Source organism: Podarcis pityusensis, assembly GCF_964106645.2.
Source record: "Podarcis pityusensis genome assembly, chromosome: 16".
Taxonomy (NCBI): Eukaryota; Metazoa; Chordata; class Lepidosauria; order Squamata; family Lacertidae; genus Podarcis; species Podarcis pityusensis.
Window position 1 is genome coordinate 26409896 of NC_138041.1, and position 10500 is coordinate 26420395.

A 10500-nucleotide genomic window follows, 5' to 3' on the forward strand; every position below is an offset into this window, starting at 1 on the left:
TCCACAACTTACCTCCCAATCACTTGCGATTTTGGGGGGTGGCTCTAAACCCGACTTTCTGAGCTGATTCTCCTTATAATTCTCATATTGCTTGTACCCGGCATAACCTCCGCCTGTAGCCACCAAAAGGTGCAGTGGGCGTAACCGCAGTACACTCCTCACCGGTGCAGTGTAGAGTTTCCGCTGACCTGTATCAAAAGGAGATAGTACTTTAGGAAACCAGGCAGGCAGCCATTGACACTGCAGTGTAACAGAGGAAGAGGTTGTACAGGGAACCTGGCATCTCCAAGCCAGCCCAGAGAGAAACGTCACCATTGTTACAAAGACTGGCTGGGGGTTCTTTCAAACCATCAATGGTCACTTCCTAGACAAATCAATTCCCAACTCACAGCTTCAGTTCTCAAACATAGAGCACTATGGAACAGAGCCCACATTCAAATAAAACAATTATTTTGCTTTGACAATTTATATACTCATTCACTACATCAACTCTAAGCAGTGTACATAAAATTCAATACAATGAAAATAAAAATCAGTTAAAATTATAAAATCAGAATTCAGTTTAAAAGCCTACTGAAATAAATAAAAAAAATAGTAGGTACTGGAAGTTCAACAGGGAGGGGACATGTCTGACCTCAACTGGAAGGTAGTTTCATAAAATCGGGCCCCCCAATATTGAAGGCACTGAAACTCCTCCAAAGAACTCAGTGATTGGGCAGAGATATAAGGCACCAAGTGATCCCTGGGGCATCTTGGACCTAAGCTGTTAACTTAAGAATGATAAAATGAGAAACTGACAGAAACCAAAATGGGCATTCATTCATCCCTTCTGGGGATGTTGCATTGCCTGTGAAAACCACCTTGGAAGCTGGAGATTTTCAATGGAGGGCTACTGCCACATTCATATTTTTGCTTAATAACAGCTGGCAAAATATGATGGGGAGATGACTACCAAATGTGCTTCTGACCTTTGTACCTCTTACATTCTAGCATCAAAATATTTCAAATGTTTTTTTCCTTTGTTACCATTTCTGAAATGTTATTAAAGTACAACATTGTGTTTCTTTGGTATTTGGCACAGTGGGAAATGGCTGTTTTCCAACATTCCAGCAGTCTGGAAGCTGCATAATCAAAGAGACAGCAAACAGCTACAAACATAAAGAAGCCATGGGCTAACAACAACCCAAATCACCAGAGAGCTGTGAAAGGCAGAATACATATAAAGCCAGGGCTCTGCTGCACACAACAGGCACTTCTTGCACTCTATGGTCCTGCATAGAGACACATGGTGCTTCCACTCAGTTAACAGTGCAAATTGGAAAGCCAAAAGATAAAAGAAAACAAGGAAGTGGGAGTGGGGGAAGAAACCTCATATCATTCTAATCCTTTTCCATCTCTATGCAAGCATGGATCTTATTAATTTGTATTTCTTATCATAGCACAAGAAGCATCTTGCACTTCCCTACTGCCACCTGCTGGACAGGAGCATGTACTAGAATGAAGTCTTCTGGGAATCATTTGTGGGAGCGAAAGAACCTCAGCTAGGATGCAAACTGGCATACATTTGCATACAGGCAGATGATGCTTTTTACTGATGAGGTTTCTTCACCATAATGTCCTATGGCTGGTTAAAACAATGTAAAAATAGTTTCAGCAGTCAGCCTGCCATGAAAGCACTCTCACTGCATTTTAGACACATGGACCAGATTCAGTGGAAAGGAAACATGTTTTTCCAACTTGCAGTAACAATTGCATTTGCACAAAACTGATTGGCTAGCCCTTATGTAAATCAGCAAGCCACCAACCTTCCCTTCTTGCCACTGAGAACAAGATAACCATAACTATGTTATTCTGAGCTTTCTTCCTTCTTTTTGGGACCCCAGAGACTGACACAACTAGAGAGAATAAGCCACATTAGCTGCATCGGTTTTTTTCTGGATTAGAATGTATTAATTAAAGGCCTTGGGGTCAAAACTTTTATATTTGTCTATGGGTGGGGGATTATTGGTTTTTGCTATTGTAATTAAGTTATGTACTTTGTGTTTTCATTTTGTATTTTAATGCTGTAAACCAGCCTGTGATCTTTGGATGAAGAGCTGCATATAAAATTAATTAGTTAATTAATTACAGTAGTTATTTAAATTTCTGGAAATGGTTTCAAGTGTTCAGGAAGCCAAGGCTTTTGCACTTCTTCCAGCTATATTACTTCGTTTACACACCTCCTATATAAATCTGTATGGACATTATTCAGATCTTCTTTAGTGGCCTGGCTCTGGGTGTCCCCACTAGGAAACGGGGCCTTCTCTGTGGTGGTTCATGGTCTGTGCAACTCCCTTCTCAAATCCATTTGATTAAAACTTGCAAATCTGCCCATCTTGCTTGGGACCAGACACCTCTGTGCTCAAGGCAGAACAAAACCACCCTATTCTGGATGGTCTCCCAACTCTATAGAGCAGATTTTCAGGGGTCACTGGAGTCTGCAGGCCAGGGGCAGGGGGAGAAAGTAAAAAGTTGCCTCACCTCCTCCGTTAGCAGACAGTTTCACTAGATTAAAAGTCCTTGAGTTTGCACATAAGGCATCAATTGGCCACAACCAAACAAAATTAATTTCAAAGATTAAAACGTAATTAACAGTTCTGGCCTACATCACTACCAGAATACTCATGCTGCGTATACATGACGAGTACCTTCACATGTTTGATTCAGCAAGAACTACAAGACCAACAGGTTTAATTTTCATCTAATAGAGACCTAAAATTTCCTAATGATGGGTATCAGAAATTTAACATCAAAGAGCAGTTGCAACACATGACATGTCACAATCATCATCACATACAGATTACAGATTCTTTATTATGTAGTGTCACAGACTCAAACAAAGCAAAATTGCATAAGTATCAAATATCAGAAAACAGGATCATGTCCTGTTCCGTGTATTGAAACCAGCCTTCCATACCCTCCCTAACCCTCTCTTGCAAAAAACTTCTCTCTTCCACTTCCTGAACAAACCAACTACCTTTAATACTGTGCTTCCAAACCATAATTTGTAATCATAGTTTGAAGTGGTAAGAGAAACAATAAGATGAAAAAATATGAGGATTCTTACCAGTTAGGAGGAATGGGGAAAGTGGTTGCTTCCAAAGTACCAACATCTTCTTCACAGACTGATTATCATGTCTTACAATGCTGCTGTGGAAAAGGGTACTGGTGGTGATGGGTATAAAAACAGGAAAATACAAATAATTATGGACGCATATCTATATTAAAAAATCCACATTAACTATACATATTCATAAACCGAGCTATAAATCATTATCTTCCTCTGGATTACTGTATAATATTTACCTACTCCTGCTTTACCTTACCTACTCCAGATGATGGGCAAGTTATAAATCTTTTTAGAATTTAAATAAATAAATCACGCAATGTGTATTTCATCTTTCTTGACTGGCAGGTTCAGGGCTGCACTTCATTATTTTTAGCCCACTTTTTCCTGTTTCTGCAGGCTTTCCAAAATCTGCTTTTACTGAGGACAAATTTAGCAGTAAAGAAATACAGGAAGCCGCACCTGAAGCCCTGACCTTTGCAACCTCTTCTATCTTGAGGCCGGCAGCAGAGTTCATGGGCATTTTAAACCCATCAACCTTGATGTGTATGGAAAATCTAGAGTTGTGAGGAGGAAAGTACATTACTGTGGCCAAGTGAACACCCTCTTGTTAACCCTGAGAGGTTCTGCAGTGTAATCACATCAGAGAACATGAGACCTTACAAGCTGGAAACTATCACACTAAAGCAAATTCAAGCCAATGGCCTAAGCCTACTCCTAATTAAAGTATCTGAATTAAGATTTGCTCCCTATGGAATTTATTTTCAAGTTTTCTATGTTGCACAACACTGTATGAGAGTCGCTGAGAATCAAGCCTTGTCATTACAGACTTGCTCCAGGTACAGTTCCTTGATTATGACAGGTAGGTGAAACTCAGGAACTGTATTTTATGATGAATAGCAAAATGCTTCTCATCATACCAGGTGAGGGAATGCATGGGAGAGAGAATAGGTACCCTATTGAAATCCTCCACTACCACATTGGTATGGATGAGAAGGAACACTGGAGGAGCACTGTTGGATCAGACGAAAAGCCCATCTAGTAGTCCAGCATCCTGTTTTCACAATGATCAACCAGATGCACCCATAAAAACCCCACAAGCAGAACCTCAAGGGCTAAACCACTCTTCCCACTTGGAATTCCCAGCAACTGGCATACAGAGACGTACTGCTTCTGACACTGGGTATAGTATATAACCATCGATAGACAAATGTGTGAAAAATAAGGCTAACTTCCACTGAAAGCCATCCAATGTGGTGGCCATCTTGTGGCAGCAAATTCCAGTTAATTATGCACTGTGTGAAGAAATGCATCTCTGCAGAGACATGTGGCAATCTGCAAATGTACACAAATGTGTGCAGTGATTTACTATTCACTATATGTGTAATTAGGGTGGGGAAGATGCCCTTGGGGACCCATTAAGATAGGGCTAAACCAAACCCTTGCTATTTGTGACACACACACACACACACACCCTGCCAGAGTTTGAGGCATATCCCAGATTGCTTACTTTGGCTCACAAAATTTAATGGGGGTCACTGGGTACAAAGTCATTGGTTCTATTTTATGGTGACATTTCAGAATCCTGACATTTGTTCACCTGCACTGAAAACTATGCCACTAATACAATTACAAATTGTGAATGGAATTAGGCAGAGTCACTTGCCCAAGACCACTCAGTAAAGTCTAAAGCTGAACCTCGATATGAGTCCAGATCTCTTAGCACCAAGCACAGCTCTCTACACTGACTGATTAAAACTGTTTCTCATCTTGTTGTTGCTGGCATCCATCTGTCTCAGGAGACAATGGAGTGTGCCTTTTGGGGGTGAAGTCAAACTGCTGGAAGTCAACATACACAAGGCGAAAGCTTCCATCATGAGTTCAATGGATTTCAACAGCTGCATATATTTCAGCTGTTAATAAGAGGTGTCTCTGAGGCACTACTGAAAAGCTTTGAATAGGAGCTCTTCCTCTTCCCAATAGCTAGTTGGGCCTGCAGATAAAGCCTCCACAGAGGAAGATCAGAATGTTCCAGACTTACTGGAGTTGGCCGCCTTCACCTGCCAGGGAGCCAGTTCATATTACAGTCCTTAGGGCCAAATAAAGTGCGATGACAGAACTGTGCCTTTAGTTATAATTTATATCTCACCTTTCTACTGACGTTGTACTCAAGACAGCCCACATTTTATAGAATAAACTGGTGACAAGGGCCAGGGCCCCTTGGGCAGCTAACACCTTCCTCCTCACCTGCACCTGTGGTGCTCTGCCTAGAGAGGCTTGCCTGGTGAGCCACATTAGTTTTTTGGCACCAGGCAAAGACTATCTTGTTCTCCCAGACCCTTTAAGGTATTTTATCTTTTAGGCTCTTTGAGGGTTTTCAGTATATTTCCCCCCTTTTCCTTTTTGTTTTTCTTTGTCCTAAAAGGTAGTGGAATAAGTAATGTGCATTGAATTTTTTGTCATATGAGCTTTATTGTATTTTTAATATTTTGTTGGAAGCTACCCAGAGTGGCTGGGGAAACCCAGCCAGATGGGCGGGGTATAAATAATAAAGTTATTATTATTATTATTATTATTATTATGAAAAATATAATAAAGATGATGATGATGATATATAATAATTTATATTATTTTAATATTTAATATCATTTATTTAGTTTTTATAATACAGCAAATTGGTAATTCTTAACTTTTGTGTGCAAGTTGAATTAAGTTGATATGCAAATAGGACAGTCATTTGATTTAGGCTGAAACGGATTTTATGGCTGGAATTGTTAATGCACTAATGCTCCTCCCCCCCCCCCCACATCTTCTGAAACCATGGTTTGAACATGGCTTGTTTTAAGCTAACCATAGCTTATGTTAATCACAGTTTGCCTGTTCTGACAAAATTACAAACTGTGGTGAACCAAAAGCAAAAGCTTCCAAACTCCTCCTTCCAGCTGTGCAGAAAGAGAGGAGCAGGTTCATCAATGCAGGTCTAAACCATGGTTTAGCATTGTGTTAATCCTGCTTTAGGTGCAAGCATGGGGCAGTTGGTTTTCTCTCATGTGCACATGTTGCTCAAGAGCCTCTTTCTTGTAAGTTCTACCTGAAGGTTGAAACGAAGAGGGAGTAACTAATTCAGTATCCTGAGGAAGTTCATGGAGGTTGATGAGGGGACAGAGAACCCAGTCACCTCTGCTCCCAGTCTCCTGAGATTTTATGGAGATGGAAAGATGAGCAAAGAATGTCTAGCCCCTGTGTGTTCCCAGTGACCTACAGCTAGGGTGGCAGGGGAACATTCAAGAGCCCAAATTTATATATTCCCTGGGACTTGATTGTGTGTGTATATATGGTAGCAATGGTGAGGTTATTTAGAGTCCAATCTCCACACTATAAATGGAATTGATGCGAAAGAGAGTAATTCAGATCAGAGTTCCAGCTATTCTCTTCTGTCCTCTGTGACTTGAGTGGGAAAGCACATGCAAGGCACTGAGAACCTCAACGCTGTTCGGCAGCTTAAAGGAGTTTGCGAAGAACACTAGAAAGGCCCTCCTTTCCCTTTTTGTTCATATTTTACAACATACTGTCGCTGAACACAGGCATTATGGCTAGCAACTGTTGACAGACTCATCTCCTGTGAAATTAAACTACCCATGAAAGAAACTACTTCTGAGAGATAATCATATATGCACAGAGTAAGAAATTTAAAGACTCAACTTAAAAAACGCGCACACAATTCAATTCCAAAAGTAATTTCCTTTGCATAAATTATATGTGTGTTTGCCAAAAAAATAAAGCCAACTGAGTTGAACGTGGCTTACTCTCAAGAATAGGTGCCTAGATGTGTAATAAATGTTGGAAGTGTAAGGAGACAGAAGGAACATTTTACCATATGTGGTGGGAATGTAAGAAGGTAAAAAGCTTCTGGGAGATGATCTATAATGAGTTAAAGAAAATGCTGAAATATACTTTTGTTAAAAAACCAGAAGCTTTCTTGTTGGGAATACTGGATAATGAAATTAGTAAAAAAGATGTGAAATTAGTTTTGTATGCAGTAACAGCAGCCAGAATTTTGCTGGCACAGAAATGGAAACAGGAAGAGATGCCCACGAAAGAATGGAGGATGAAACTGATGGAATACGCAGAAATGGACAGATTGATGGGGAGAATTAGGAACCAACGTGACCAGAGATTCTCCGAGGACTGGAAGAAATTTACAGAGTGTATCAAAAATTTCTGTGATGAGCAAATAACGTTCGTTGGCTTTCAAGAAGCTCTGTGAAATTACTGTTAGAAATATTGTTTAAAAAATATGATGTGATTAAGAGTATTTGAGTGCAATATAATATTGGGAAATGTGAGACGAGGATAAAAAATAAACGGAAAATTATCAGACAAGCTGAGGGAAGTTCTGGAAAAAAGGGTTTAAGTTAAAAATGGATGTATAATTTTGTAAAAATGTTTTTTTATGGAAAATCTAATAAAAAATATTTATTTAAAAAAAAAGAATAGGTGCCTAGGATTGCCACCAAAATTTCATTCTTATTACAGTACAATTCTAACCATGTTAATTCCAATATCCCCATTTAATTTAGTGGTACTTACTTCTGAGTTAACACTCTTATGAACACACCTGGAGGCTGAAATCCTACACCCACTTACTTGAGAATAAGTCCCATTCAACTCAGTGGAGCTGCCCTCAAAGTGAAATATACCGTATTTTTTGCTCTATAAGACTCACTTTTTCCCTCCTAAAAAGTAAGGGGAAATGTGTGTGCATCTTATGGAGCGAATGCAGGCTGCGCAGCTATCCCAGAAGCCAGAACAGCAAGAGGGATTGCTGCTTTCGCTGCACAGTGATCCCTGTTGCTGTTCTGGCTTCTGGGATTCAGAATATTTTTTTCCTTGTTTACCTTCTCCAAAAACTAGGTGCGTCTTGTGGTCTGGTGCATCTTATAGAGCGAAAAATACAGTACATTGGGATGGGATCAGCATGTTAAGGATTGCAGTGGTAACTTTCAGACTTTAAGGGCTTTTAAAAATCAGTTTGCACTAGCATAACATGCAAAGGCCAGAGCTAAACCAGGATGGGTAAAAATTATTGATGCCAGTCAAACAGGTACAGTTGGTTAGGAATACAAAACAAGTCTAATATGCTTACAAAGGCCCCTCAAGAGCATCTATTTCTCCTGATGCAACACTTTGTAATGTTTCCCCAATGCAAATTCAGTGCCAGGTGATTTTGACACAGAGAGTTACTGAGTTCTAGTTTTATTTAATGCTAGAAGGAAAGTTTTGTGTTGCATTATTTTATCGTATCTGTCATTGTTTTTTAATTCCCACATTTTGTTTTAACACTATTTTATTTTTCGCTTCTCTGAGCCACCCAGAGTGACTGTGTGGATGGGTGGCTTAATAAAGTCAATAATGATAATAATGTGGATATGCCATTTCCCCCAAATCCTCCAAGTTGAGCTAGGGCCCAACAGGCACACACTGCAAGGGGGGCAGTGAACTGACCACTTGGCTAGGGCTTCCTTTGCACCAGAAGGGGAACGCAAGGTCCCTGTAACAAAGCCTTGAATATCTGTAAGTAGAGCAGCCCTCCCCTGCCTCCATTTTCCTCCATTCCCTGCTTCCCACATCCCTCTTATTTTCTACTACATTGTAAGCACCTCAGGGCAGAGACCCCCCCCTTCCTCTCACATTTTGGGAAAGCACCATGGATGGCACTAGAGAGAAATAAGAGAAGACAAGGACTCCAGCAGCAATACAGGCAGTTAAGAGCAGGCTTAAGTGCCCCTGAGCACAAGCAGAGTGCATTTCCCTCACCACACAAGAAAGCAAATGCCAAACTTTAAATTTTAGGCAGTTTCTAACTCTTTGCTGCTGCTCTTCATGACCCTTGTCCCGAAGTGTGGTCTCCCACCTTCACACCGTAGGGAACCACAGATCAACTTAGAATTAAAACTTTATAGGGAGGCTGTGTACACACTATACATTTAAAAGCACCTTTTAAGCTCATCTCAGGCCCTCGCACCACACGAGAAACCTGGGACCCTGTCGTTTACCCATCAAAGAACTCCAATTCCCAGCACCCTTATCAAACTACAATTCCCAGGATTTGGGGAGTATATACATGTGTTGGGGGGTTGTGTTTTTTTTTTTCCAGCCAGCCGTATATAAATTAACTAATAAAAATAAGCAAGTGGTGTGTACCAGGCCTGAGGAGTATTATCCAGCCTTTAATCATACTCAAAAGTTCATGCCTATGAATTTCAGCGGCCCTACTACTCCGAGTAGCGCGCAACCCTGAATATCGTTAATGACACATTGGTTTGTTTCACGTTTAGACTTGTTCTAAATTTTAAACTGTTTTATTTCTCGCCGAGATCCGCTGGGTCATAAATTTTGAGGACGACAAGAACCTGCACACCGCTTTGGCAATCCTTGTGCACACAAATTCCCCTGGAGGGAGACATAAAAAGGCGACTGCAAGTTCCACTCGGAGAAGACCCCGCTGAAATGGGATGCTCCCATTAACTCCAGTACGTCTCCTCAGAGTAGGACCGAGGTGAGGGGTTGGGGAGACCACCCCCTCAGGGGTCCTCTGAGACGGGAATCCGCCGCCTGGCCGAGGGCCACCCGCCACCTGCATGGCGAGGCACGGAGCACGCGCTGCGCCCCCTGCGCCTCACGCCCCGCCATGTCTGCCTGTCTCCCCCCACCTCCCTCACCCTCGAGGGCCAGCCCCTTCCTCCGAAACCATCCCGCCTCCCTCTCCCTCACGCCTCGCCGCCGCTAGGACTGCCGCGCGGTACCTGCCGCTCGCCCTGGCGCACGCCACCCTCAGAGCCCCTGCCGCCGCCGCCGCCGCCATCTTGGCCCTGCTGCTGCTCTCTCGTTCGGTGGAGGGAAAAGTCGCCCCGCCGCGCGGCTGCTCTCTGCTCGTTTGCCGCGCCGCCGGGGCTGAGGGAAGGAGGGAGGGAGGGAGCGACTGGGCGGGCGCAGCTGAAGAGCACGAGCCAGCGAGGCGGGCCTCGGGCCGGAGGAGGAGCCGCCGGTTCTCTGAGGCGCTGGGTTAGGTCGCAGCGCCTCAGCCGCCTTCCCTCAGCGGGGCTTGAGGGAAGCCTGGGAGCTTCTTGGGTTTCCTCTCTCACGGAGGAAAAAGCACAATAATAATGCCGCAAAACGTCTCCAAGGCGACTCACGCACGCATTTGCAAACAGCCATCAATAAATCAATGCCTGATGTTTTATCAAGTTCTGGAGCGACTAGCATCAGGGCAGCCACGCAGCTCTTAACAATGATGCGTTTGCTTTGTTGGAAAGTTATATTTCGGTTTATTCGTCTTCGTTCTGCATAAGTTATGGAGAGCTATTGTGTGGAACAATAATTCGTAATGAAAA

General features: G+C 42.4%; 1 protein-coding gene across 1 annotated transcript in view; it reads right to left on the reverse strand.

Annotated features, from left to right (window-relative positions):
- Window positions 1–10088, reverse strand: part of PISD (phosphatidylserine decarboxylase) — a 39150-nt gene extending 29062 nt beyond the window's left edge. The window contains exons 1-3 of the mRNA XM_080986393.1: window positions 9913–10088; window positions 3107–3204; window positions 13–188 (exon numbers count right to left, since the gene is read on the reverse strand). Of these exons, the coding sequence (XP_080842519.1) occupies window positions 13–188; window positions 3107–3204; window positions 9913–9971 (333 nt within the window). The 5' untranslated portion in view covers window positions 9972–10088. The remainder of the gene's footprint in view (window positions 1–12; window positions 189–3106; window positions 3205–9912) is intronic.
- Window positions 10089–10500: the final 412 nt, after the last annotated feature.